Genomic DNA, 23,434 nt, shown 5'->3' with positions numbered 1-23,434 from the left:
ACTAGATTTTTTGAGTCCGTCTACAAGACAAGACTACAAGCTGGAGGTTGGGGGACCTGTCATAGTTGATATCCTACTGCAGTGATACAAATTTCTAACAAATGTTTGATTAATCACATCATGTGCACAGAAATAATATGGAGTAAATCTAAGGCTTTTGGGCAGTTGCCCACTTTGACATGAACATCATAAAAAGACAAGAAGAATTACAAACCACACACCATATTTCCACATTGCCTGGAAACTTTTGGTGTAAAACAAAATGCATTATAAACGTGGAAAAGGAGAGATGAGGAAATATCATGGATGCTTGGTAAATGTGTCAAATACTTCCGGGTTTAAGGACTACAATCTGGAAAAATCACGTGATGATAGCTTCATCCCTGCCCCCTCCTCTCCCACCCATCATCCCCCTCTGCACCGAGCATCCCGGGGATAGAGGCGGTGTGTCTGTGCGCCTTTAAGAGCTGTCTATCCCGCTGCTTTCTGCATTAAATCTCCATCGCTGCTCTGCGAGGGCGAGAAAACACAGAAAGCCACGGCAATGTCCGCCAGCTCCGCTTTCAACGACGAGAAGGGGGGGTCGTCAAGCGTCGGTGAGCCTGAATATGGTCACGACCCGGCGAGCGGAGGGATTTTCTCCTCCGACTACAAAAGGTACGGAGCCACCTGCCTCGGTGCTGCTTGACGCCGTTTTTATTTGTCATATTGTGGGGGTTGTACCGGGGCAGCTTGTGGCGGGGGAGGTGCAGTTTCCTGTCTCTTACGATGCATTGGAAGTGTATTTTACTGTCAGTGGACGGAAGATAATTTTAAAAAACACCAGACTGAACTTTGTTTATCAGGCCCGTGATTGAAAGCGGCGTCTGCTTTTTTCTGGTCGTGAATGTCTCACCGTGATTTGAGCTGTAGTGTCAAATAAAGGCCTGGTGCTGAAGTGGACTTGTAATATATGTCCACTCGCTGGTCTGTGTTTAAAGCAGAGAGTTTATGGTGTTTAAATTGGCAGCATTTATGTCATGTACGTGCGGTGAGGTGTGAAAGGCCTGTCAGAGGGGATCCCAGGCCTCAGCTCCAGCTTTCAGCACCACCCCTGCTGGACAGCGCGCGGAGCGGCAGCAGCTCCGCGTGAGCATGGCACACACTGTACACCTGGAGACGTTATACACTTACCTGAAACAGGCGTTAGTACCTGTAATTAGAGAAACATTACATGTGAGACTTTATTCAATTATACTTAAATAAAAAAACAACAAAATAAGTCTGGGGATGAATGAGTTGCTTTTCCTCTCATTAGGTTTTTTTTTGTCTTGAGTTTGTCCTTGTTCTCATTCATGATCACAGTTATGTCCTTTTGATGTCTGTTTCATTCAGCACAGTGGATAGTCAAACGTAATAACAACAATAGCATCAACAATAATAATAATGACAATAAGGGCTTCAACTTAACTAACTGTTGACCTTAATGATTCATTTGCTGGATATTTTGGTGATTCACTGATTTACTGTTTGGTCTCTAAAATGTCAGAAAAAAAGTCAAAAACGCCCAAACTAAGTTCCCAGAGTAAGAGATAACTTCTGTGAAGTGTTTGTTTAGTCTGAACAGCATATTCTTAATTGTAACCCGACTGATATTTTAGGGAATTTTTATAAAATGCAATAATGATATATTGGATGACCTAGTATTTATTTATTTATTTTTTACATAAACATCAGTCTTAATACAGAACTCTTACATGAGTGGGACATTTTATAGTTGAAAAACCAACTTTCTCTGTTCTATAAATACATAATAAAGACCCTGTTTCTAAATGAACTCAAACCTATAGTTTGAGTAGCATTTCTGTGCAGGAATTCATTGTTGTTGTTATTGACAAATACAATACATCTGCAATACGCAAATTTAAGGTGATTTATCGTTCCAGCTCTATTCTAAACCAAAACATATTCTGTTTAATACCATGTAAAACATAAAAAATGAATAGGAAAGTTTCACATTTGAGAGGCTGAAACCAGCATTTTTTGTCAAATTTACTGAAACAATTGTGTAGAGATTAATTTCTTGTTGATTAATCAACTAATTGTTTAAGCTTTTGATATGATATGATGATATGTAAGCATGCAAATGAGTGGCATAGTAGATATCAGACTGCCATCATACAGGGAGCCGCAACAACAGGGCTGGTATTTGGTTTCACCTTGTGACTCTGTGTGTGTCTCTATATGACAAAATGTGGTCCATGTGGTCCTGGAGACATGTACTGTAGCAAGAACTACCACAGAGACAGCTTTGAGTACTTTGGCAGGTGTTTATATGTCTGTCTGTTGCAACTGTGCGAGATACAGTCACCAAACTTTACAGGTTCAAAGATGGGTGTGGTCCGACCCCATGAGTACTTAGAACTCATGTAAAAATGTAAAAATGACTACTGACCTGTGGGTCAGAATGTCAGCATATTGATGGAAGTTGTGGCTGGTGTGAACCTGAACTAGAAACCATCTTACAATGGGATTACACCAGCTGCGACACCCATCAACATGTTGATATTCTGACCCATGAGAAGTTAGAAGTCATCACTACGTTATTACATGAGCACTAAGTGCTCACGAGCACGACCATGGACAGACAGACAGACAGACAGACAGACAGACAGACAGACAGACAGACAGACAGACACACACACACACACACACACACACACACACACACACACACAGACAGACAGACATGTAAACACTTGCCAAATTACTCAAAACTGCCTCTGTGGTATATCCCACTACAGTAGGTGTCTCCAGGACCATATTTTGTCATGACACACACACAGACACATACAGTTGGTAACAATGTAAAGCAAAAAGATAACACTCACATTTCCATGGTTACACTGAAAGATTTATTGGTTATAGGACATGACTGCAATGTAGCCTTTAGTGTGTAAGCTTTTAAAGCAACACAATGCAGTTAACAGTCCACCAAAGAGGCTAGATCATCAATTCCCTTACTGCAGGTGTATTGGACAAAAACTGCTAAATTATTCATCTGGGCAACAGGAATAGTCTTAAACATGAAGCTGCCAAACACAGTCCACCTGCATCAACAGATTTCTCATTGTGGGCGGAGACTTTTAGGTCAGGTCAGTTAGTACAATAAAGTCAGACGTCCTGAACAGGAACAATTTGTTCTTCCAGGTTTCTTTTTACATACAGGAGGACTGTCCTCAGGCTGACCAAAGGACAGTGCAGGAACTCAGTGTCATTATAACGGCTTTCTCAGAAAGCAAATCCAATGACACTAGTTCATTTAAACTGCTTTTACCTTATCACTTTTGTAAGTATCCTCACTGAAATTGACTTACAGTGAGGGAGTAAGATACAGAGAGGTGTTCTTGGACATGATTAACTGTTATGAAAGCTAGACAGATAATAAATGGCTTGTATAGTTTATTGAACATTGGCAAGTTTTACTTTTTATTCATCAGACAGTGCTATATGTTTCACAACGACACACTTTCTTTTATTTATTTTTAATTCTTAGTCGATGCAATATGATGTAACAGTCTGGGCCTGGGTTACAGCTGGGTAAGGAACTGATTTTCACTGTTAGGCATCTTGAATTTACTAGTTGTAATATTTTCATATCTAAGACCTTATGCTGTTGATTTGTGAGTACGGAAGACACCATAGATTAATGCTGATGCAATGTTTGTTTAACTTTGTGAGGAGGAGATGAAGGCATTTATATAAAGAAAGATGAAAATGGAAATCAATGATTATCTTTTTATTGCCATATGATGACATTAAGGATAACATATGAGACAATAATTGGGCTGAGGACTGAAGTCAGAACAGCCAGGTCAAGTCAGATCTTCACTGACTTGACAATGTTCACAAACATTTAGAGGAAGAAAAGAACATTTTCAGCTACATTAAGGCAGTTTCTTTACTGCATCTTGGTATCTCTATAGGTCTTTTTCGACTTTTTGACTTGTTTTTGGAAACTTATTTGGAAATGGTCAAATGAAGTAAAAATAGTAGTGTTGTTGAGGGGGTCATGAAGCTTAATTCATTGACATAAAGGAGCCTTTGTATCATCAACATATGCTCACGGCTCTGCACACCTTTTCACTTGGGTTGATTAGGCCTCTATTATTTTCCTCATGGCTCAGTTCCATTAAGTTTCGTATCTTTCAAACTATAATTTTTTTGCATATTGTTCAGCTGTGTAGTGAACTGATCTTTGGGTTGTGAGTCAGAGAAATCACAACATTATCTGTGTTCTACAACATTTTTCTAGAAGTTGTTGCTGTTCGCTGATTATTTTATAGACCAAGTTATTAATCAAGAATTTAATCAACAGATAGATACAGTGTTCTCTGTTGACTTGTGGGTATTTCATTTTGCACCTGTTCTCTCTGCATGTATGTCAATTTGGTAACAGGTCTAATGGCACTGCATCACTGCTTATTACCTTCACTGTTGCTCCACTGAAGCTGCTAATGAAACTGTGCAGACTATGTGAGTCAAGCAGCATCAGCATCACCAGCTCATTTAAACAAGCTTCAATAAGCACCAGTAACTATAAGTCTCCAGCAGAGGGAGCTCATTGTTTATAGATGGCAGATTTGTGGGTGTGAACTGCAACCTTTGGATGTGGAAGATGAGGTTTTGCCTTGAGGCTGTTCGGCAACTCATAGTCATTAGTTTTTAAATCCAGCCTAATTGTCTGAAAGCGTCGGCTGCTTGTTCTTGTTATGCAGATGTGTGTTTGCAGAAGCTGATGTCTCCTCAGAGAAGGTAGTTTAACCAGTTTGTCTGTAAACACGAGGGTGAAAGCGCTGACTTCACTGTCGTCTCCCTGGAAACGTGGCGGGTGTCAAATGTTGCTTTAGTTCTCAGACCATGTCAATCTCTCTGTGTTATTACCCTGTGCAAAAAAAACTACCTTTTAAAAGGTGTTTACTGTCCTTCAGCATGAAGTGACTGTTGTAGGTTTAACAGGGTTGTTGATGGATGTCAGTGATTATTTCTCTGCCTGGTTCTGAGATGTCAGAGTCAGAGAGTCTGGATTTCTGGCTTGAGTCAAATCAAGAATCATTTTGTATTTTACATGTTGACAGTTGTCTTTCTCAGCTGACGTTTCTGTGAGATCTTTGGCTTTTTTTCAGGTTCATTTTAAATTTCTGTCAATTACATCATACCAAAAGCTGTGGCAAACACATCTGTGTTGTTTTCAGCTTCCTTGCCCCCTCCCTCCCCAAATGCTGATGAAAGTCAAAAATTGCAGTTTCAAAAGAAATATTATATATATATATACTGTATATATATATAATATATATATATATATATATAGAATGTAAGTATTAAATATTTTGCTTTCATGCTGAAAATTAAATGAGAAGCTTATGTTAGCATAAAGACTGAAACAGCTTGCCTGGCATTTATCAGCACCTGTAAAACTGACTCATTAACATGTTGTATCTTACTTGTCTAACTGGCACATGTTGTACTTTTACAGGAGGCTACGTGCCAAGCTTCTAGCTGTTTCCAGGTAACCACCTGCTGCCTGTAATCTCATATTTAATGTACAGACATATCCAGCTTCTCATCTCAACTCAGAAAGCAAATGTATTTCCCAAAATGTCAAACTATTCCTTTTTTTTTTTGAATACACATACAACAGGATTTTTTAAAACAATGGAGGATGTCACAGTGAAGCTGAAAGTCTTCTTTTCATTACGGTCTCAGTTGCAGATGAATATGAATTATCCATCTTCAGGACGTACGAGAGTTTATTAATTCATGAAAGCCTTCATATATTTCCTTTGAGATGCTCTGTTACTATAAGCTTCTTTCATTTAGAGAGTATGATACCACTGCACTGCACCCGAAATCAGGCACAAAAGTTTTGACAAGAAAAGGAGAAAAACTAAAAAAGAAGAAAAAAGAATAAAGCTTTTAAGTCCAGCTTGGCAGCAGCAGTCTTTTGTAGTCAGAATGATAAGAGTTTTACAAAACTGGATCTTCTCAGGCCGTTTTGAATAATGATTGTGATGTTTTTCCATTTCGTGAAGTTAGATGGAGAAGATTGTTTTGTGAAAGAAAACATCTTCCTCCTAAATTGAGAACTAAGACATCAAAGATTCCAGTTTCTTACAGCGTCAAAAAAATATTTTGTGAAGCAGCTACAGGAATAAATTATCTCTGTTCTCTGTCCAGCATTGCTTTAGTCTATACATCGCACACTGCCCACTGTAAATGCTGCAGCCCCAGGGTTTATTTCTTGTTGACATCACAGGTTAAAAATCTTATTAGTCCTCAGCAAATGTCAACAAATCCTAACTGAGCCGCTACAGATCACAGGAAGAGCTTTGTGAATTGTGCTTCAAGGCAGTTATTTTGGTTTGAGCCAAACAGAAATGAGTGGGAGAGAGAGAGAGAGAGAGGGAGAGAGAGAGAGGTGTCCTCATCACGACACTGCCAAGAAAGCTGAGTCATGTAAGACGAGAAAAAAAATGCACCCCACTGAATATTAAAAATGAATAAGACAGGACAATTTTTAAACATAATGAGCAAGAGGAGCGAGGAATACTTCACAGCATCTGTCGGGTATCAGCAAAGATTTGTTGGTTGGCTGTGACTTCAGAATAAGGCAGATAAAGAAAAGCTGTGATAGAGTGAGACTGAACATGAATGAAGGATTCCTGCTCACCGGTTAATGTGGAGAGGCGGAAAGGTGACGGAAAGATGACAAGCGTGATGAGGGGTGTGGGGGGAGTCGATAACGTGGCAAAAAGATGGGAGAGGCTGTGTCATTGTTGGAGAGCTCAGAAACGTGTATGTGGACATCCTGTGTATACACAGAGAGAGAGAGAGAGAGAGAGAGAGAGAGAGAGAGAGGCAGAGAAGGACTGGTGCAGCAACAGGAACCACATGAGCAGCGGGAGGAGTCGCGAGAGGAGAGGCTTCATGGCAAATAAAACTCCACGCCCCTCTCTGCCGAGCATCCATTTACTGAGAGGCTGATGTCTGCTGCTTCGCTTGGTGCGCACAGACTCGGATGTAACAGAAAAGAAAAAAAACCTCCAGTGCCGTGGAGCTCCGGTGGATCTGGATTACAGCACCCAGGCAGCAAAGTATATCAGCCTTGTCACCGTGGAGATGTCGTTGAGCAGCCGCTGGAGCATTTCTGAAGAGGTTTGTTGCATCATTCTTGCCAGAAATGTCCACATTGGATATCTTTAACCTCAGAGGGAAGGAGTATTTATAACGACAGAAGCTGCTGTTTGCTGTGTGAAAACTGTTCGAGGAGGATCTGGAGGATTTCACACACTGATCAACCTCGAGGAAAACTGCAGTCTTCCCACTTCTTATCTACCCAGGATTCTACAGGTTGCTCTCAAGCTTTTGGTTCAGACTAAGTTTCGAGCATGACCACTATGCAGAAGCTGCTGCAGCTGCCGGTGAACGCCGTGAACATCGTGAAGACGGTGCAGAGTCAGGTCCAGGGCCAGGAGGAGGACAAGAGCCCGGTGCTGACCCCTGACAGCGGGCAGCAGGCCTGGTACAGCGCCCTGCAGCCGGATGAGCTGCGCCACCTTCGATCTGGAGGTACAGGTGGAGGAGGAGGAGGTGGTGGAGGAGGTGGTGGAGACCAGGAGGAACGAGCAATGCTGGAGGAAGGTGGTGGCGGCGGTGGTGGCGGCAGTTTCCAAAGTCAACCTTTGCGGTAGGATAATCCAGGAGAATCCAGACCTGTTCAAGCCTTTCATGCTACAGTTACATTTAAGGGAATTTAGCTCCTTCGTTTCCAGTGCAGATTACAACGACTGCAGCTGGATGATGATCTTAAAAAAATGGAATTACAGAATAATTAGGGGCTAAGTCTGTGGATCCCAACCTGGGATTTGGGAACCCTCAAAATCTTAAGTGTTGTAAGAGATAATATAAGGAGAAATATAGCTGTTCAACACACATTCACATATTTTTCCTCTTCTTATACAAATCCTGGATCTTTTTGCCTCTCTGGGAATCTAAAACTTTTAAAATAAAATATTGTCTTTTAGTTGAACTGCTTGCAAATCTCAGACACATGAAACATTTGACAAAGGGTGGCGAGTAAACTGTACCTCATTGTGAGGGGACACAGCTGAAAACTTTGGAGACCACAATTATAAACCTTATTGTGCGCAGATAAGAAATGTAGACAGGAAGAAAGTTTATGGCTGCAACCTCGATTAAACTACAGATTATTTGACTGATTAATTGACGAATTGTTTGGTCTTTAAAATATCGGAAAATACTGAAAATGCCCATCACAGTTTCCCAGGAGTCCAAGGTCACTTCTTTTTTTTTTGCCAAAACCCAGCAACAGTCTGTTTACAATTATATAAACCAGAAAGCCATTGGAAAGGCTGGACCAAGAAATATTTGGCTTTTTAGTTTGAAAAATGGCAATCAATTGATTAGCAAAGTAGCTCTGATGTGTTTTGTGTTGAACAACTACTCATTTAATTGACTAACCGTTTCAGCTCTGGTCTAAGGATAACATCAGCTGAGCTGCCTACAAGTCATAGACATATTGCAACATGTAAAATTGGTTTTAGAGTAGACATGGCTTCACTTTTAAGGGTCACAAGCCTAAACAGATGGGAAGCTCTGGCATGAGACCTTGTAAAAGCAAATAGACTTGTTAAGAAAGAGGTTGGGGAAGGGTATCAGTTTACCTGTTGATACAAATGCCGTTTATGTAGCTTTGTTACAATATATAAAAATGAGGGCTGAAAGATTTGCAAAAAAAATCATATTGCGATTATTTTTGGCAGATATTGCAATTGCCATTTCATTTGGAATGGTCGTTTTTGCATTTAATTTTCACAGAAAAAATATGAAAATGATGATGATGTGATTTTTGTTGGGTCTTGTACCAAGCAAAAATGTTTCTTTGCATCCGGAGAATATGATTTGTTAGCCGGGGCGTCTATGTGAAACCATGTTGTGACACATTTTACCTTTATCAAAAAAAAAGTACCTCCTGCTTTTTTTTGTAGCTCCTGCGATTTGGATATTGCACTTGGCCATATTGCGATTTTGATTACATTTCGATTAATTGTGTTGCCCTAGTAAAAATCCATAGCTTCTACTTATTGTTGCTGTTAGAATTAGATATGTCTTTGCATATCAGGAATCTGACCCACAGTACGTTTCTCATGCGAAGGCTGTAGGAGCTGCAGTAGTTTTTAATTAATTAGCCTGCAAACCTTTAAAATGGACATCAAAAGTGGGGCTCTTCAGAAATAGATTTTCTTCAAGAGACATATAATTGCAGTTTTGGATTTTATTGGGTCATACCTACAAACTGCAGTCGTCGTTTCTTTTAAATTTTACAGGACAAGAGCTCTGCTAAAGCGCAGACCTGTTGATTTAAAGAGGCGTATTTTAAATCTGTCACCATGGAAAAACGAGAAACTTTTCAAGTCTGTTTTGAAAAAGTCAGCTTATGTAAAACAGCCTCACCAGCTGCTTAGAAATGTAAACTGAAACTCTTCAAGCTTTCCCTCGCCTCTGATTCATGCAAATACACTTCCATATCTACTCTTCGTCGTGTTACTGCGACTGTGCAGCGTTAGGTTCTTGGTGAGCAACATGACATTGCATCTGAAGTTTTATCATTGAAGACTGGCCTACTTCCATGGAGACTTTCCAGCTGGAGGGTTCCTACTGATCTCTTGGCTGTGGTGCCAGGTAACCTGACCGCCGCTGGAGTCTGTTGTACCACAGTGGGTTAAATAATTCAGAGCTGTTTGTAAATGAAGCTGTTGTTCGGCGGGACGGGACGAAATCCAAAGAAATGAGAGAACCAGTGTTGGTGTAGAATTTCTGTGGGCCCTTTGGGCATCAGCAGAGGGTCATTTTTCATTTAGATGCTCAGGCTTTATTTCTAAAATAATTCACCGAGGTAGCATTTACAGTTTGTAATAATCCATCATGGTCGAGCAGAAAGGCTGTGAAGTACCCGGGGCTATTGTCTTTTTCCTGGAACTGCTTTGGAATGTTTTGTCTTCTGCTCCATTCATAACTTCAGGGTCAAACCGTCTCATTTAATGAGTTAGCATCTGTTAGGCTGCTGCAGCTTATGTTTTACAACAGCAAAGACAACCTTTAGTGATTACAATGAAGAGGAAATTATTTTCTTAAACAGTAATTTTGTCACACTTTTATTAGACAGTTACATGCTACCTCTACTCCTGCTACTCTCAATAATTCATGTATAGCTTCTCTGTGGTTGCACATTGTTGGACAGGTTGGTTACCGCTACAGCAAATGTAATCAATATTTTCAGGTCTACTTTTAATTAGATTTTCTACAAGCTTGTTTGTCATCAAACAATGAATCCCTATCACTTTAGTAATCAGTGGGGCTGATCAATGTTGTTCATTAACATGGGCTGTGAAACAAATGAACCCTTTTCTTGGTGAATGTCTAATGTTAGATTTTTTGCAGGTAAGAAAACTGAAAGTGGCTGGTAAATTTAGACGTTAACTCATCAAGCTGGCCTGTAAATCATGAATTAGTGATGGGATATCCTGTTTCCGAGATTGTTTTTTTTGATAACATCCAGAGAGAGGCTGTGAGCTCTTTGCATTGAGCTGCTGGTTTTATGTGTAGTGAGAGAGAGTGAGAACATCCTAGGAACAAGCAAGGTCATGTCGAAGCAGTGTCGTTCAGTGAGGCTGTTGTCGACAGAAAATCACATCACATTCTTGACTGTATGATTAGTATTGCAAAAAAAAGACAACCTCAGATGCTAAAATCTAATGCTTTCTACACCATTGATGATGATTTAGATTTTTAGCCATGTTAGCGATTTGGCTCTAGGGATGGTAATGTTGGTTTTTCTACCACTTTAGTCCAGACTGAAATATTCCAACAACCACTGGGTGGATTGTCTTAAAATTTGGTACAAACATTCATGGTCCTCAGAGGATGACTCCGAATGACTTTGGTGATCCCCTTAGCATTCCTGTTGCGCCACCATGAGGTCGATTTTTTGGTTTTGAGTGAAATGTCTCAACAACTGTTGAATGAGTTGTAATGAATTGGTTTATAACCAAATTATATGCTAAACTAATGACCCTCCCAGGCCAAACTATAATGTGTGTTTAATGCTAATTAGTGAATGTTAGCATGCTAACGACTAAACTAAGATAGCAACCATGGTAAACATTACACCTGTGCACCAACAGCATGTCAGCGTTGTCATTTTGAGCATGTTAGCATGCTGCTGATGTTAGAATTTAGCTTTAGTTGTCAGCCTCAAAGAGCCACTACATGGGTATAGACAAACTGTGTGTGCAGTCATTAAAAGTATAAGAAAAATACAAAAATGCACAACCAGATGACAAATAGAAATAGATAATAGGTATAGAAATCCAAACTATGTCACCAAGAGATCCTTTTTCGGTGTTTTGGGTTTCCCTTTTATTTCATAGTTTTGCTTTTAAATCTTGCAGAAACTGAACAAAATAACATTTCGGGATTAGAAGTTGGCTTCAAAGACAGTGGATAGAGGAGGTTCAGGCTGTAATAAAAAAGACTAGTTGATAGAAATGCACATATTTCTGGAGTCATGGCCAAAGGCTGCGACCCATCATCAGGATTTCACAGGAAGAAATTAACCAGTGGGACCCTAATTTTCTGCTCAAAATCTGAATTAGCATTACTCATCCTCATGTCTGGGCACTCAGTGCTTATGGCAAGTTATCTTTAAATTGAGTATATCTCTGAGTATTTTTCTCAGTTTGTTTTGGGGCACAGCCACATATTTGTAACTAAGAGACCATAGTCAGTTCACGGCTCGTGTCCAAAAATAATCCCTGGCAAACAGAATTTTATAGATACTGTCAGGTTTAATTTGACTCTCTTTGATGAATTTAGGTTTTGAAGTGTGTGACAGAGTGAACTATGTTGTTCATGCAATGCAATTATTAACACTTTGATGAAGATGACTGCAAAAATACTTCTTAGCACACAGAAACACACTCAGAAACACTCGCACGTGTGCAGGCACACACACACACACACACACACACACATTAAACTTGAGGCAGAGTCGTGATAAATTAACTGTGTTCTGCGGCAGCCACCTCCTTACAGACTGCAAGGCCCCCATTCACTGCTGTAAACTCTAAAGATCAGGACTCATATTCACATATACAAACTGCACAAGCTTCTATTTGTTATTTTACTAATAGAAATAAAAATCTGCATATGGTTGTGTAATTGGCTGATGACAGTGATGATTTTTAATAAATACTCCAAATCTGTCCAGGAGTATTAGGACTTAATGATAAATTCTGCCAAATTTCAAGGAAGTCAGATTCATGACTACAGCCTTATGGCCATTTAAATACGGCCATGATAGAAGTGTAGCATATCAACAAAAACAAATTCAAATGTTTTTAGGCTCATGCAAGTATTTAATGAACCACATTTGGGTGAAATATGAATGAGGGGTGAAAATCTTTGCGCAAGCAATTTATATAGCTGGGAAAATAGGTGTGATGAAAATGAAAATTCAACTTGAGGAAGGAAGGAATCCAAAATTTACATATAAGCCAAAATGTTAAGTTCTTCATAAACTGTCAGATGGAGGCTCTATCCAAATCTAATTTGTTCTTCTTTGGCCTATGAAAAAACTGAAATGATTTTAATAGATTTGTATCCTGCTAATTAACAGAAAAAACAAACAGGAGAAACAATATAACCTCTTTGGCAGAGGTAATAAGATTGTGTGCATTTGTTTAAGAGAGTCTCTGAATTGCTTTGTATCCAGCACCTGCGCTACAGGAGTGTGAGGGACAGGATCCAGTGCCACAGCTCTCTGCTCAGAGGAGCCTGTAGTCCCAGGAGTAAATCACTGTGTTTCCTCAGCTCTTCTCCACAGGCCTTTAGTCCCTCATGGAAACAGTGTCAAATCCAACAAAGGCTCTGCAGGAAGGCAGGAAATCACTTAACTTCATTTTATTGCATCCTTTGTTGCCTTGGAAACTAGTTGGGGGAAATGTGCAGCTCTGCAGCTATTTTGTCACCCCACCCACCACCAACCAAACCCCACCCGTCAGACCTACAACTCCAAACGAGTCAGATGTAAAAGTCTTTCTGCTGGTGGATTCATCCTGTTTGGTGGTCTAAAGTTTTGTTTATGGATATAGGCTGGCAAACAGACACTAACACAGTATTTCTGAAGTAGTAAGGCAGTGGTGTTGTGTCATTATAACAACTGGATATAAAGGCATTTAAAATATTAGACTATTAACCTGTGAAAAACACAGTTGCTGTCAGTCTGAAATTAATAGTAAATTTAGTTTGATCACAAACTGTTGAACAGCAGATGGACTCACTCTGTTTTATAACTTCTGATTCTTTGTTTATCCAGTTTTATGTTACATCTGCCTGCTCTGGTTTGATTTGGTCGTTTTGTTGTTAATGTGAGGGGTAACTTGACATCTGGCTAGAAAATTACCCATTTGGCTCACACTGCCATGTTAGAGTGATGTCTTTATGTCTGTAAAAAATGAAATAAGACAAAATTAAATGAATTCATGTATACCCCACATTAAGATGTCCATATCCAGTGCTGGTCATATACTGTATGTTTCAACAGCATGTAGGTGTTGCTACAATCCATTTTTACACCTTTAATATCTTACAATTCACATGTCAGTATTTTAACTGATTCACATTGCATGATATTATAGGCTTAGATGGTGCAGTCGATAAAAACATCTGTAATTGATATTATTACAATACTTACTTTTTCTAACTTTTTCTAATATCTGTTCATTACCTGTTGAGCACCAAACAGCAGACAGACACAGTTAGCAACTATCTGTTCCACATACTGGAGCATTTAGCAGCTAAAGAGCCATATATTTCCCTCAGGAGTTGGTAGAGACCCAAAAACAGAGATAAAAGATGGTGAATATTGGACTGAATGATAATGTTGCTCTGTAACTGCTGGTTGTGTAAATAAGCAACTGTTTGCTCACAAGTTTGTCATATCAGCATGGTCACATGTCAGCGTCGTGTTCGCCACTTGTTTCGGCCGCGTAAAAAGGAACCAGACAAGAAGGGTTTATAAGAGTAAATTCAAAAGGTTTTTCATTACTGGACAAAGGTGAAGTAATTATTGTCTTCTATTATATAACAATAGGGAGCGGAAAAAACAATATCAAGCCTGTCTCAAAATGTCATCAGTGAATTTTTCAGTGTTCAATTAGGCTGGTGTCTTTATCTTGGGAGCTGCAGCAGCAGTGATCCTGTCTGTGCAGATCTGTCGTCTCCGTTGTTTGCAGGTTCCTCCCAGCAGGTTTGGTAGGATCTGTCAGTATTGTTTATGTGTGTTTGTATTGTGGCAGTGTGGAGATGTCAGCTTACATCCACCCACACAAGGATCTTGCTTCTCATATGTGATCAGAAAAGTCTGTTCCCATCGTCCCCGACTGGGATGATAGATGAACATGGCCGGAGAGTTACATGTCAAGTGGGTTTGCACACACACACACACACACATACACACACACACACACACACACACACACACACACACACACACACACACACACACACACACACACACACACACACACACACACACACACACACACACACACACACAAAAACACCCCCACTCTCACACACACACTCCTGTGTTATCTTTTATTTGTTGTTGTTATTGTTGTTTTGTTTGACAGTGTTGTCTTTTGATCTCCCTAGATAAATGTGTTTGAATTATTATGTTAAAAACGGCAATAAAAAAAACTCTCAATAACAAAAATACTGACTTTTGGTACATGACAGTTTTCAATACTTTTACAGAGACATTTCAGTGGGCACATAGAGGTACATGCAGTTGGTGCTTAGAAGAAAAGGCTTTTTACAGGATTTTAGACATTAGTTAATTTTATTTCATGTATTATACATCAAGTCTCCTCTCCCCCTCTGCAATTTTCTTTGAATTTCTAAACAAGTTTTTCTCCAAATCACAACCATAAACATAAGGTATTTGTGATAATTACTGTGCAATTGTAGTAAATAAGTTGGGAAATATTAGAATTAGTTACTAACAATTATTTCCATAATTGATTAATCATTTTCTTAATTAATGGTTTGGTTTACAAAATGTCAGAATATAGGGAAAAATGTCCAGCACAGTTTCCTAAAGGTCTTCAGATTTCTTCCAAAACCCAAAGATATTTAGTGTTACTGTCACATAAGATTCATGTTACATAAAAATATGTAACAATTATCAAAATAGTTGCTGATAAATTTTCTGTTGCTTGACTAATTATTTCACTATAAGAATCTATGTTTACATCATGGTTGGTTACCCAATATAAAAGAAGTGAGCTTGTATGATACTAATAGAGCCTCCTGGTTTTGAACTGAGCCCCCCCCCACCCCCCACCCCATGCCTGTTTAAATATCTACATATAATCTCTCTATGAGACGTCGGCATGTATTGGGGATTATGTCACTTTCCAATTACTCTGCTTTTATGAGCTGCTGTTTCAAAGGTTTCCATATTTTGCAAGCTGGATTTCCCACTTCAAAGAGAATCATTTTTCTGGGCCACACTTGCAGAGTTTGATACATTTTGGAAATTGTAAAACAGGTCTGCATTTCTTGTGTGAGGCCCCTGGAAGTCAGAGTCTTTTATGATTGCCTGTACTGAAAATGAACAAGCTGTGAGCTAATTTTCACTGTTTTCTCCCCTCAGACATGACGACCTGAAGGAGATGCTGGACAGCAACAAAGACTCCCTGAAGCTAGAGGCAATGAAGCGGATTGTGGCTGTGAGTATAAATAATGTTTACTCTGGGATTTCACTGATCAGCAGATTCGGCTGCGTGCCGAGTGAAGGACAGAGGCACGGAAAGTTTCTGAGCAAAACACAGCATTCTTCATTATTAATTTACGCTAACAGGAAACACCCAAAGCTTGTTCTCGGTACCAAAATCGATTTCATAGTTTTGATTGTAAAGATGTCTGTATAATGATGCTGTAATGAGAGCTGTAGATCACAATCCAATTAAAACTGTGCTGTAGTTAAGATCCCGAAGCTTTAAGACAGAGGCAGTTTCCGATGATATAACTACAGTGGCAAGAGATGCGAACTGTACAGTCAGCTTTTAAATATTCATCATCTGTGACAGATTCCTGCTTCTGAAGCTCCACACCCATCTCTTCATTCATTATCCCTGCAGGACAGAGAAGACGAAAGAGGAGGAAAAGCATCTAAAGGGGCTGAAATAGAATATGAAAAAGAAAAGTCGGACCTCCTCTTACAAATGATTCAAACTCTTGAAAAATATCACCTTGTGAAATCCTCATTGTGTTTTCTGGTGTGTGTTATCTCTGCAGATGATCGCCCGAGGTAAAAACGCGTCAGATCTCTTCCCTGCTGTGGTGAAAAATGTGGCCTGCAAAAACATAGAGGTTTGTAATGAGCCCGGTTGCTTTCATGTATTATTTGCCCTTTTTTCTTAAGCTTGAGTAGTTTTATGTTTAAAAAAAAAAAAAGGCATTTTCTATTTTCTATTTTCTATTTTTTTATTTTCTTTGTTTGTAACTTATGCATTATCTTAACACATTTTTTAAAAGCCCGGTGGGGTTTGGCTTTATCTCACCTGAACTAAATTTAAGGTTTTTATCACTTGGCTTTATCTTAGATTTATCTCAGTGGAAAAAATTGAACTAATCTACATAATTTGGATTAAATCTTCTCTTTTTAACAACCTCTCTCCCGCTTACTTCCTCCAGGTGAAGAAGCTGGTCTACGTCTATCTGGTGCGTTATGCTGAGGAGCAGCAGGATCTCGCTCTGCTCTCCATTTCCACGTTTCAGCGTGGTCTGAAGGTGCAGCAGTTTTCACATGTGACATTTGTCTGTGGATGCACTTTAAGAATAAAACTTTAGGAATAAATATTTATCTAATCTTATTTTTATTAACACTGTGCACTATAGTCTTTTCAAATCAAATCACATTAAACCAAGCCATAACCTTGTCGACCATCATAAAATCTTTGCTTTGTGCTTTTGCAGGATCCGAACCAGCTGATCAGAGCCAGCGCCCTGCGAGTCCTCTCCAGCATCCGAGTCACGATCATCGTTCCCATAATGATGCTGGCCATCAAAGAAGCAGCCTCCGACATGTCTCCATATGTGAGAAAGACAGCTGCTCACGCAATTCCTAAACTTTACAGGTGACCTACAAGGACATTTTTACAAGGACCCTAAAACAAAACAGTTATGACTCAGTGTTGTGACTCACCATGATGAACTCAAATGCGGATGTTAACTTTCCTTTTTCAGATTATTTTACTTGAGCAATTATTTGAGACGCGTACTATTTATTATGACAATGATTAGAAGAATCATAGATAATGAATTTGTGTTTCAGAAATCTGTTTTTGAGAATTCATAATTCACTTTACAGCTTTCTAATCCCCAGTCTGAGAACCACAAGGCTAAGATCAAATGTTATGACTTATTGCCACCGTGAAATCAAAGCCATTCATGGCAGTAAAAAGTACATCCTTCAGCAATCCTTCTGTTTTATGCTCTTGAGTATAATTTTTAAGCACAACCGATCTTTCTCCAACATTTCCTCTTTCACGCATTTAAGGGATTTATCTCTCTCTGCTCTCAGTTTGGATCCGGAGCAGAAGGACCAGCTGATTGAAGTCATAGAGAAACTCCTCGCTGACAAAACCACGGTGGGTTTAGAGAACTTTGTTGATTCCGCTTTTTTCTTTTCTCACCAGATTTTTCTCAACTAATGCAATTCAAAGTTTGAAAAAGATAGAGTGCACGGCACCAGATTGCATTCAGTTCTTCAGTTGTTTCACGGCTTATCATTTGTTTAACCACTCTCCCTCTTCACCTTTAAGTTTTTGCATGAGCTGTTGTAACTGTTGTAACAGAAATATATCAAAAACAGGCTGTGCATTTCAGTCACTAGCTACAGGTTTTCTTCTGTGCTGATGACAGCTGAGGCCGGAGGCATTATGTTGTCTGGTTCTCTGTCAGTCACTTTCTTGTGAACGCAATATCTCAAGAACACCTTGAGGGAATTTCCTCAAATTGGGCACAAACGTTCACTTGGACTCAAAGATGAACTGATTTGAATTTGGTGGTCAAAGGTCAAAGGTTAAGGTCACTGCGCCTTCACAAAACACGTTTTTCATCATAAATCAAGAATTTATATGCTAATTATGACACAATTTAACACAAAGGTCTAATGAGATAAAATGATGAAATGATCAACTTCACTGTGACATCATAATGATGTTCTGCTAAAACCACCATTATTCAACATTATTCAAAGCTATCTACGCTAATATTTCCTGCATCTTGACTGGTTGGCTGAGGCGTACAACCACAATGCTCTAATTCTAGTTGATCAGAAGATGTGACTGTATGTTGACAGTATTTTGTGCATCAGTAATCCACAGAGACCACATGTACCATCCTGACATAAGGTATTCAAGGACATCACCCTGACATCATCATCTGTTGTGTGGTTGTACTTGTGCTGCAGTTGGTGGCAGGAAGCGTTGTCATGGCTTTCGAGGAAGTGTGCCCGGAGCGCATCGACCTGATCCACAAGAACTACAGGAAGCTGTGTAACCTTCTGATCGACGTGGAAGAGTGGGGGCAGGTCGTCATCATCAACATGCTGACTCGCTACGCCAGGACCCAGTTCCTCAACCCAAACATCAATGTGAGTAAGAATACAGAATGTTTAGTGTGTCATAAGTCATCAGTTCATAAAAGTGTAACCTCTGTAGTTGATCAGCTTTATTTATTTCTTCTGTGGTGACAAGACTAATGTCAAGCCTATTAGCCTGGTGTTTAATAAGTTAAGTGCAACAACTAAAAATTACTTTCATTATTTATAAATCTGACGTTTTGTTTTGCTTTTTAATCAGCTGATAAATCATTTAGTTTATAAAATGATAGAAAATAGTGAAAACATCTCATCATCTCAATACAGTGCTTTCAGGTTGCTTGTTTTGTGCAGCCAACTGTCCATAAACCAAAAAAAATATTTAATTTACAGGAAAATAAAACTCAGGAAAACAGCAAATATTCACATTTATGAAGCTGGAACAAGCAAATATTGTGGCATTAATAAATTACTTAAATAGTAAATTGAAAAATTTTGTCAATTGATTTTCTGTCCATTGACTAATCAGGTTATCAACTTAAGATATGTTTTTGCACTCTTTATTCACACAGCTATATTTACTATACTTTTTCTTTTGCGGTTTTCTCCATGTTACACTGTGGAATCACACCAAAGGCAAAATTTTTGACTCTATTATTGCATACACAGACACTGCTTATTGTGTAGTACCGTATATCAATGAATTCAGTTACATAAAAGACTTCATATACTGATTCAGTGTTTCATTGATTGTTGCAGCAGTTAATACAAACTATAAAAACTAAGAGTTTACTCACTGTGCTGTCACCAACAACTAATTTGCATAAGAATGGGATTTAGAGGAGATTACAATACAACAAAAGTGTATAGGTGCAAATTTTTTTGCAACAATACAGCTGTTATTTTGTTGGATTATTATATTCTCCCAGTCCTGCCATTGTGACCGTGCGGAGGTATAAATTGAAATCATCCTCTCATTGTTTTCTTCTTTCTCCGATGCGGCCTTGGTGATTCTTTTCTCTGTGTTTATCAGTTTTTCAGACCCACCTGTCTTTTCTCATGAGCAACCAGCGCCAAATTGAGCCGCCGTCATACCGTGTTGAACATTGTTATTGTGGTAATTCCCAGTGAATGCAGTGAAAAATATTTTGCACTAAAAAATTTGTCTAACATCAGGAGGTCTAATGATAATGTTTCTCATACATGGTGGTGCTGTTTTTTTTTTTATATCAAATATATTCAAGAGCAAATTACCATCTGGTGACTTCTGGTGACCTTTAAAGCTGCCAGTAACTACTTTCCATGCAAGAGAGGTTTATGTCTTGGTTTGTCCCCCCAGCACACTTTCTGATCACCACTGTTTCTGCAGGAGTCTCTGCTGGAGGAGGGGGGCGGCGGGGAGAAGACCTTCTACGGCTCAGATGAAGATGAGGATGAAGACGAGGAGGAGAAAGAGAAGAAAGCCGAGGTTGCTGCCATGGCCAAGAGGAAACCGTACGTGATGGATCCAGATCACCGGCTGCTGCTGAGGAACACAAAGCCGCTGCTGCAGAGCCGCAACGCAGCCGTGAGACCACTGCACTTTTAAAATATACACACAGCTAACATCATTGTAACACAGCACAGTCCATTAATTCTCCTTTTGAGCCAGTTACCATGGCAGAGAATGCAATTGTTTCCTCTCCCAAGTTATTCTACTTCGAGCAGCAGGTTAGTGTAGTGATTAATTGAGGTCTTCATAATCAAGGCCTTGGTTTATATTAGCAGGCATCCATCCAGCTGAAGAGTCCTTAATCAGAGCTGACCTCGCGCTCTGAAAGGGGGACAAGTGACAATTTCCTGAAGGAAATTAATAAAGCATCACACTGCATTAGTACTGCTGTGGTCACCTTGGCGGCCCTGTTTTGTTCCATGTTAGATGTTATAAAATCCACTTGTCACACATTATTCTGTCTTCTGCTGTTAAGCTTCTAGGCTGCGTAAAAAGAAAGCAGGTGTTGCTTATGTCTATCAATGTCCTCTGTAATTGCTTTCAACGCAGCATATTGTGTTGCACCTAGTAAGCAATTCATAAATGGGTTCTCTTTACCCTTATGTCACTTCAAATAGTTGAATTTGTTGAGTGTTTGTTGAGTGAATATCTGTGGTAAAATGCCACATACATGTGCTTCCCACAGATTGTATATGAAGATGGGTGTAGCCTCTGTGATCACCCATAGGTTTCTGAAGAGCAGTTTTACAGCTCAGACAGGGCTGCTCCAAAATCCGTAAATGGGCAAAGACATGGGGCGTGTCTGGAGTTGAGACTTCGTGCATGCTGGTTTTTGGCAAGCATACACTAACCCACCTATTACTTAAAGTGACTCGTAATCAATTATGTATACCTTTAAGCCTTCATAAAATTTAAACAGGTGAGTTATATAAAAATTCACCCCTTCATCACAGTGAAGGGGGAAATTAGCTGTAAAGACCGAAACTGTTTTTTGTACCAGGCTGTAAACATGTTTATTTCTTTTGTAAAGTTGGACATTTTAAGATGGGAGTCGATGGGGATTGACTCACTGCTGGAGCCAGACTCAAGTGGTCATTAGAGGAACTGAAGTTTTTGGCATTTTGTGTTCACCTGAATCTGCAGTTGTCTGGCTTTACTGTTGTGGTTCACTTTCACCGCACTCGGCACAACAGGCAGCAGTTTTCAGAGAAAAGGCTCTAAAAATCAACTGTACACTAAATTCTCCGCACCAAACAGCAACAGATGAAGTTAGCGACTAGCCAGTGAACATAGGGGAGCATTAAGCAGCTGAAGAGCCAGATGTTTCCCTCAGGAGGTGGTGGAGAACAAAACATAGCTATATTTGGACTGACATTCGCAAGGTGGCTATTGTTGCTCCATTTGCTAACACATTCACACACATCTTTATAAGGCAATGTATCAATGTCATGTTCATAGCTGCTAAGTGTCCAAAAAAAAAGAATCAGTTAATGCAGGTATAAATTGTGTGCAATATGCTGACTGAGACCTTAAAGGACTGAAACAACACAAACTTGAATGATTTATTGCCAGATCGTGTCTTGAACTTTTAAAACCTTTTAATCTTCTCACTTTTAGCCCAGAGCAAAACACATTCAACACATCTGCACTGCAGCATGAGGCAGTGTAAGGAATTGTATGCACTGGTAATAGACTGTTGTAATTAATGAATTTTCCACAGAGAAAAAAGCTTTTTAGACACATTTCCCAGTGAGACTTGGTACATTGTATTCAGCCTTTTACTGTATTTTATATTGTGAGATTGTACCACTGCGTAAGATGTAGCCCTGCTTCTCTTTTCTCATTCCCTGCACGTTCCAGGTGGTGATGGCTGTGGCTCAGCTGTATTTCCATCTTGCCCCTAAAGCAGAGGTTGGGGTGATCGCCAAGGCCCTGGTCCGTCTCCTTAGGAGCCACAGGTGAGCTTTACTGGCTATCATTTCAAATAAATTGTCTATTCAGATTGATAAGCCACAGCTTGTTATTAAATCACTGAGCGGCCTGGCCCATCTTATATCATTGACCCTCTCACCCTTTACACTCTCGCTCGTCGTCTCGCTCTGTTAGATCTGCAGATCAGCTTGAGACAGAGGGTGGTAGGGCATTTGTCTTTGGGGCTCCTCAGCTGAGTAACCATCCGTTTACCTCAGTGTCCTCCTTTCAAACTCTGGTACCACTTTACAATGAGACCACGTTTATAATGAAACGGTTTATAATTGGGTTGTTAATTTGGTTGTTAACACTTTATAAATCATAAATAAACAATTATAAACAAGTTATAACACAGTTTTCATATATTGATGCAGGCTCACTATTTGACAAGATCCAGTTGATACTAACTACTCGTTATCTTACTAATGAGTTACTAGTATTTATAACTGGTAAAAAGGAGCCTTATTGTAACTCATTAATAAATGGTGATGTGTTTTACACATGGTAGGAGGTCATTAATAAGATTAATGAGTAGTATTTGATCTTGCCAAATAGTGAGCCTATATCTTGTTTATAATTGTTTAATTATGATTTATAAAGTGTTAGCAACCAAATTAACAACCTAATTATAAACTGTTTATAAATCCTTTATAAGGGTATCTTTCATCGTGTGCGCTAGTCTCCATTTCATGATTGCAGCACGATGCTTTTTAATGCCTGTGAAGCATTAAGCATAAAGTTTATTAAAATAATAGTAATTATGATAATTATTATTATTATAGATTTTGGCAGTGAAGCATTCCAAAAGTAGTTGAGCCAGTAGTAGTGAGCCATCTCACAACGTTATTGTACTGTGGCTGAGAGTGGAGCTAAGGCTAGAGATGTGTTCATGAGTCTAACTTGAAAAGGAACAAAACACTATTCAAACTGACAAAAACACACAGCTGAATGTGATAAGAGAAAGCCGTAATGACCATGAAATTCAGCAATGCGGAAAACAGTATGACAACAAGAAAATGACAAGTGAGGGGAGTAAACGAATCTTTATAGCCCTGATGGAGAAAGTGAAATTAAACAGGGAGCTCAGTGAGGCTGAGGTAAACATGAAGGCATAAAGCATCAGGAGTGATGACAGCACATGGGTGGCCTTTTGGCTGTAAGTCCTGCAGACTGTCAGCTTCTTATTGAACAAGTGCTCTTGTGGCTCGGGGTGTGCTGCAATGAGATCATCATTCATAAAA

General features: G+C 39.4%; 1 protein-coding gene across 2 annotated transcripts in view; it reads left to right on the top strand.

The window, feature by feature from the left end:
- The first annotated feature begins 509 nt into the window (after positions 1–509).
- Positions 510–23,434, top strand: part of ap3b2 (adaptor related protein complex 3 beta 2 subunit) — a 48,792-nt gene continuing 25,867 nt past the window's right edge. For both annotated transcript variants that reach the window (XM_022755902.1, XM_022755900.1), the window contains exons 1-9: positions 510–657; positions 15,779–15,854; positions 16,423–16,497; positions 16,822–16,917; positions 17,104–17,264; positions 17,711–17,777; positions 18,602–18,784; positions 20,100–20,297; positions 22,083–22,180. In XM_022755902.1, the coding sequence (XP_022611623.1) occupies positions 545–657; positions 15,779–15,854; positions 16,423–16,497; positions 16,822–16,917; positions 17,104–17,264; positions 17,711–17,777; positions 18,602–18,784; positions 20,100–20,297; positions 22,083–22,180 (1,067 nt within the window). In that variant the 5' untranslated portion in view covers positions 510–544. The remainder of the gene's footprint in view (positions 658–15,778; positions 15,855–16,422; positions 16,498–16,821; positions 16,918–17,103; positions 17,265–17,710; positions 17,778–18,601; positions 18,785–20,099; positions 20,298–22,082; positions 22,181–23,434) is intronic.

This window comes from Seriola dumerili, unplaced genomic scaffold, assembly GCF_002260705.1.
Source record: "Seriola dumerili isolate Sdu_G_001 unplaced genomic scaffold, Sdu_1.0 BDQW01000242.1, whole genome shotgun sequence".
Lineage (NCBI taxonomy): Eukaryota > Metazoa > Chordata > Actinopteri > Carangiformes > Carangidae > Seriola > Seriola dumerili.
Note: the sequence above shows the minus strand (reverse complement) of the source record. Positions and strands in the feature narration are given on the sequence as shown.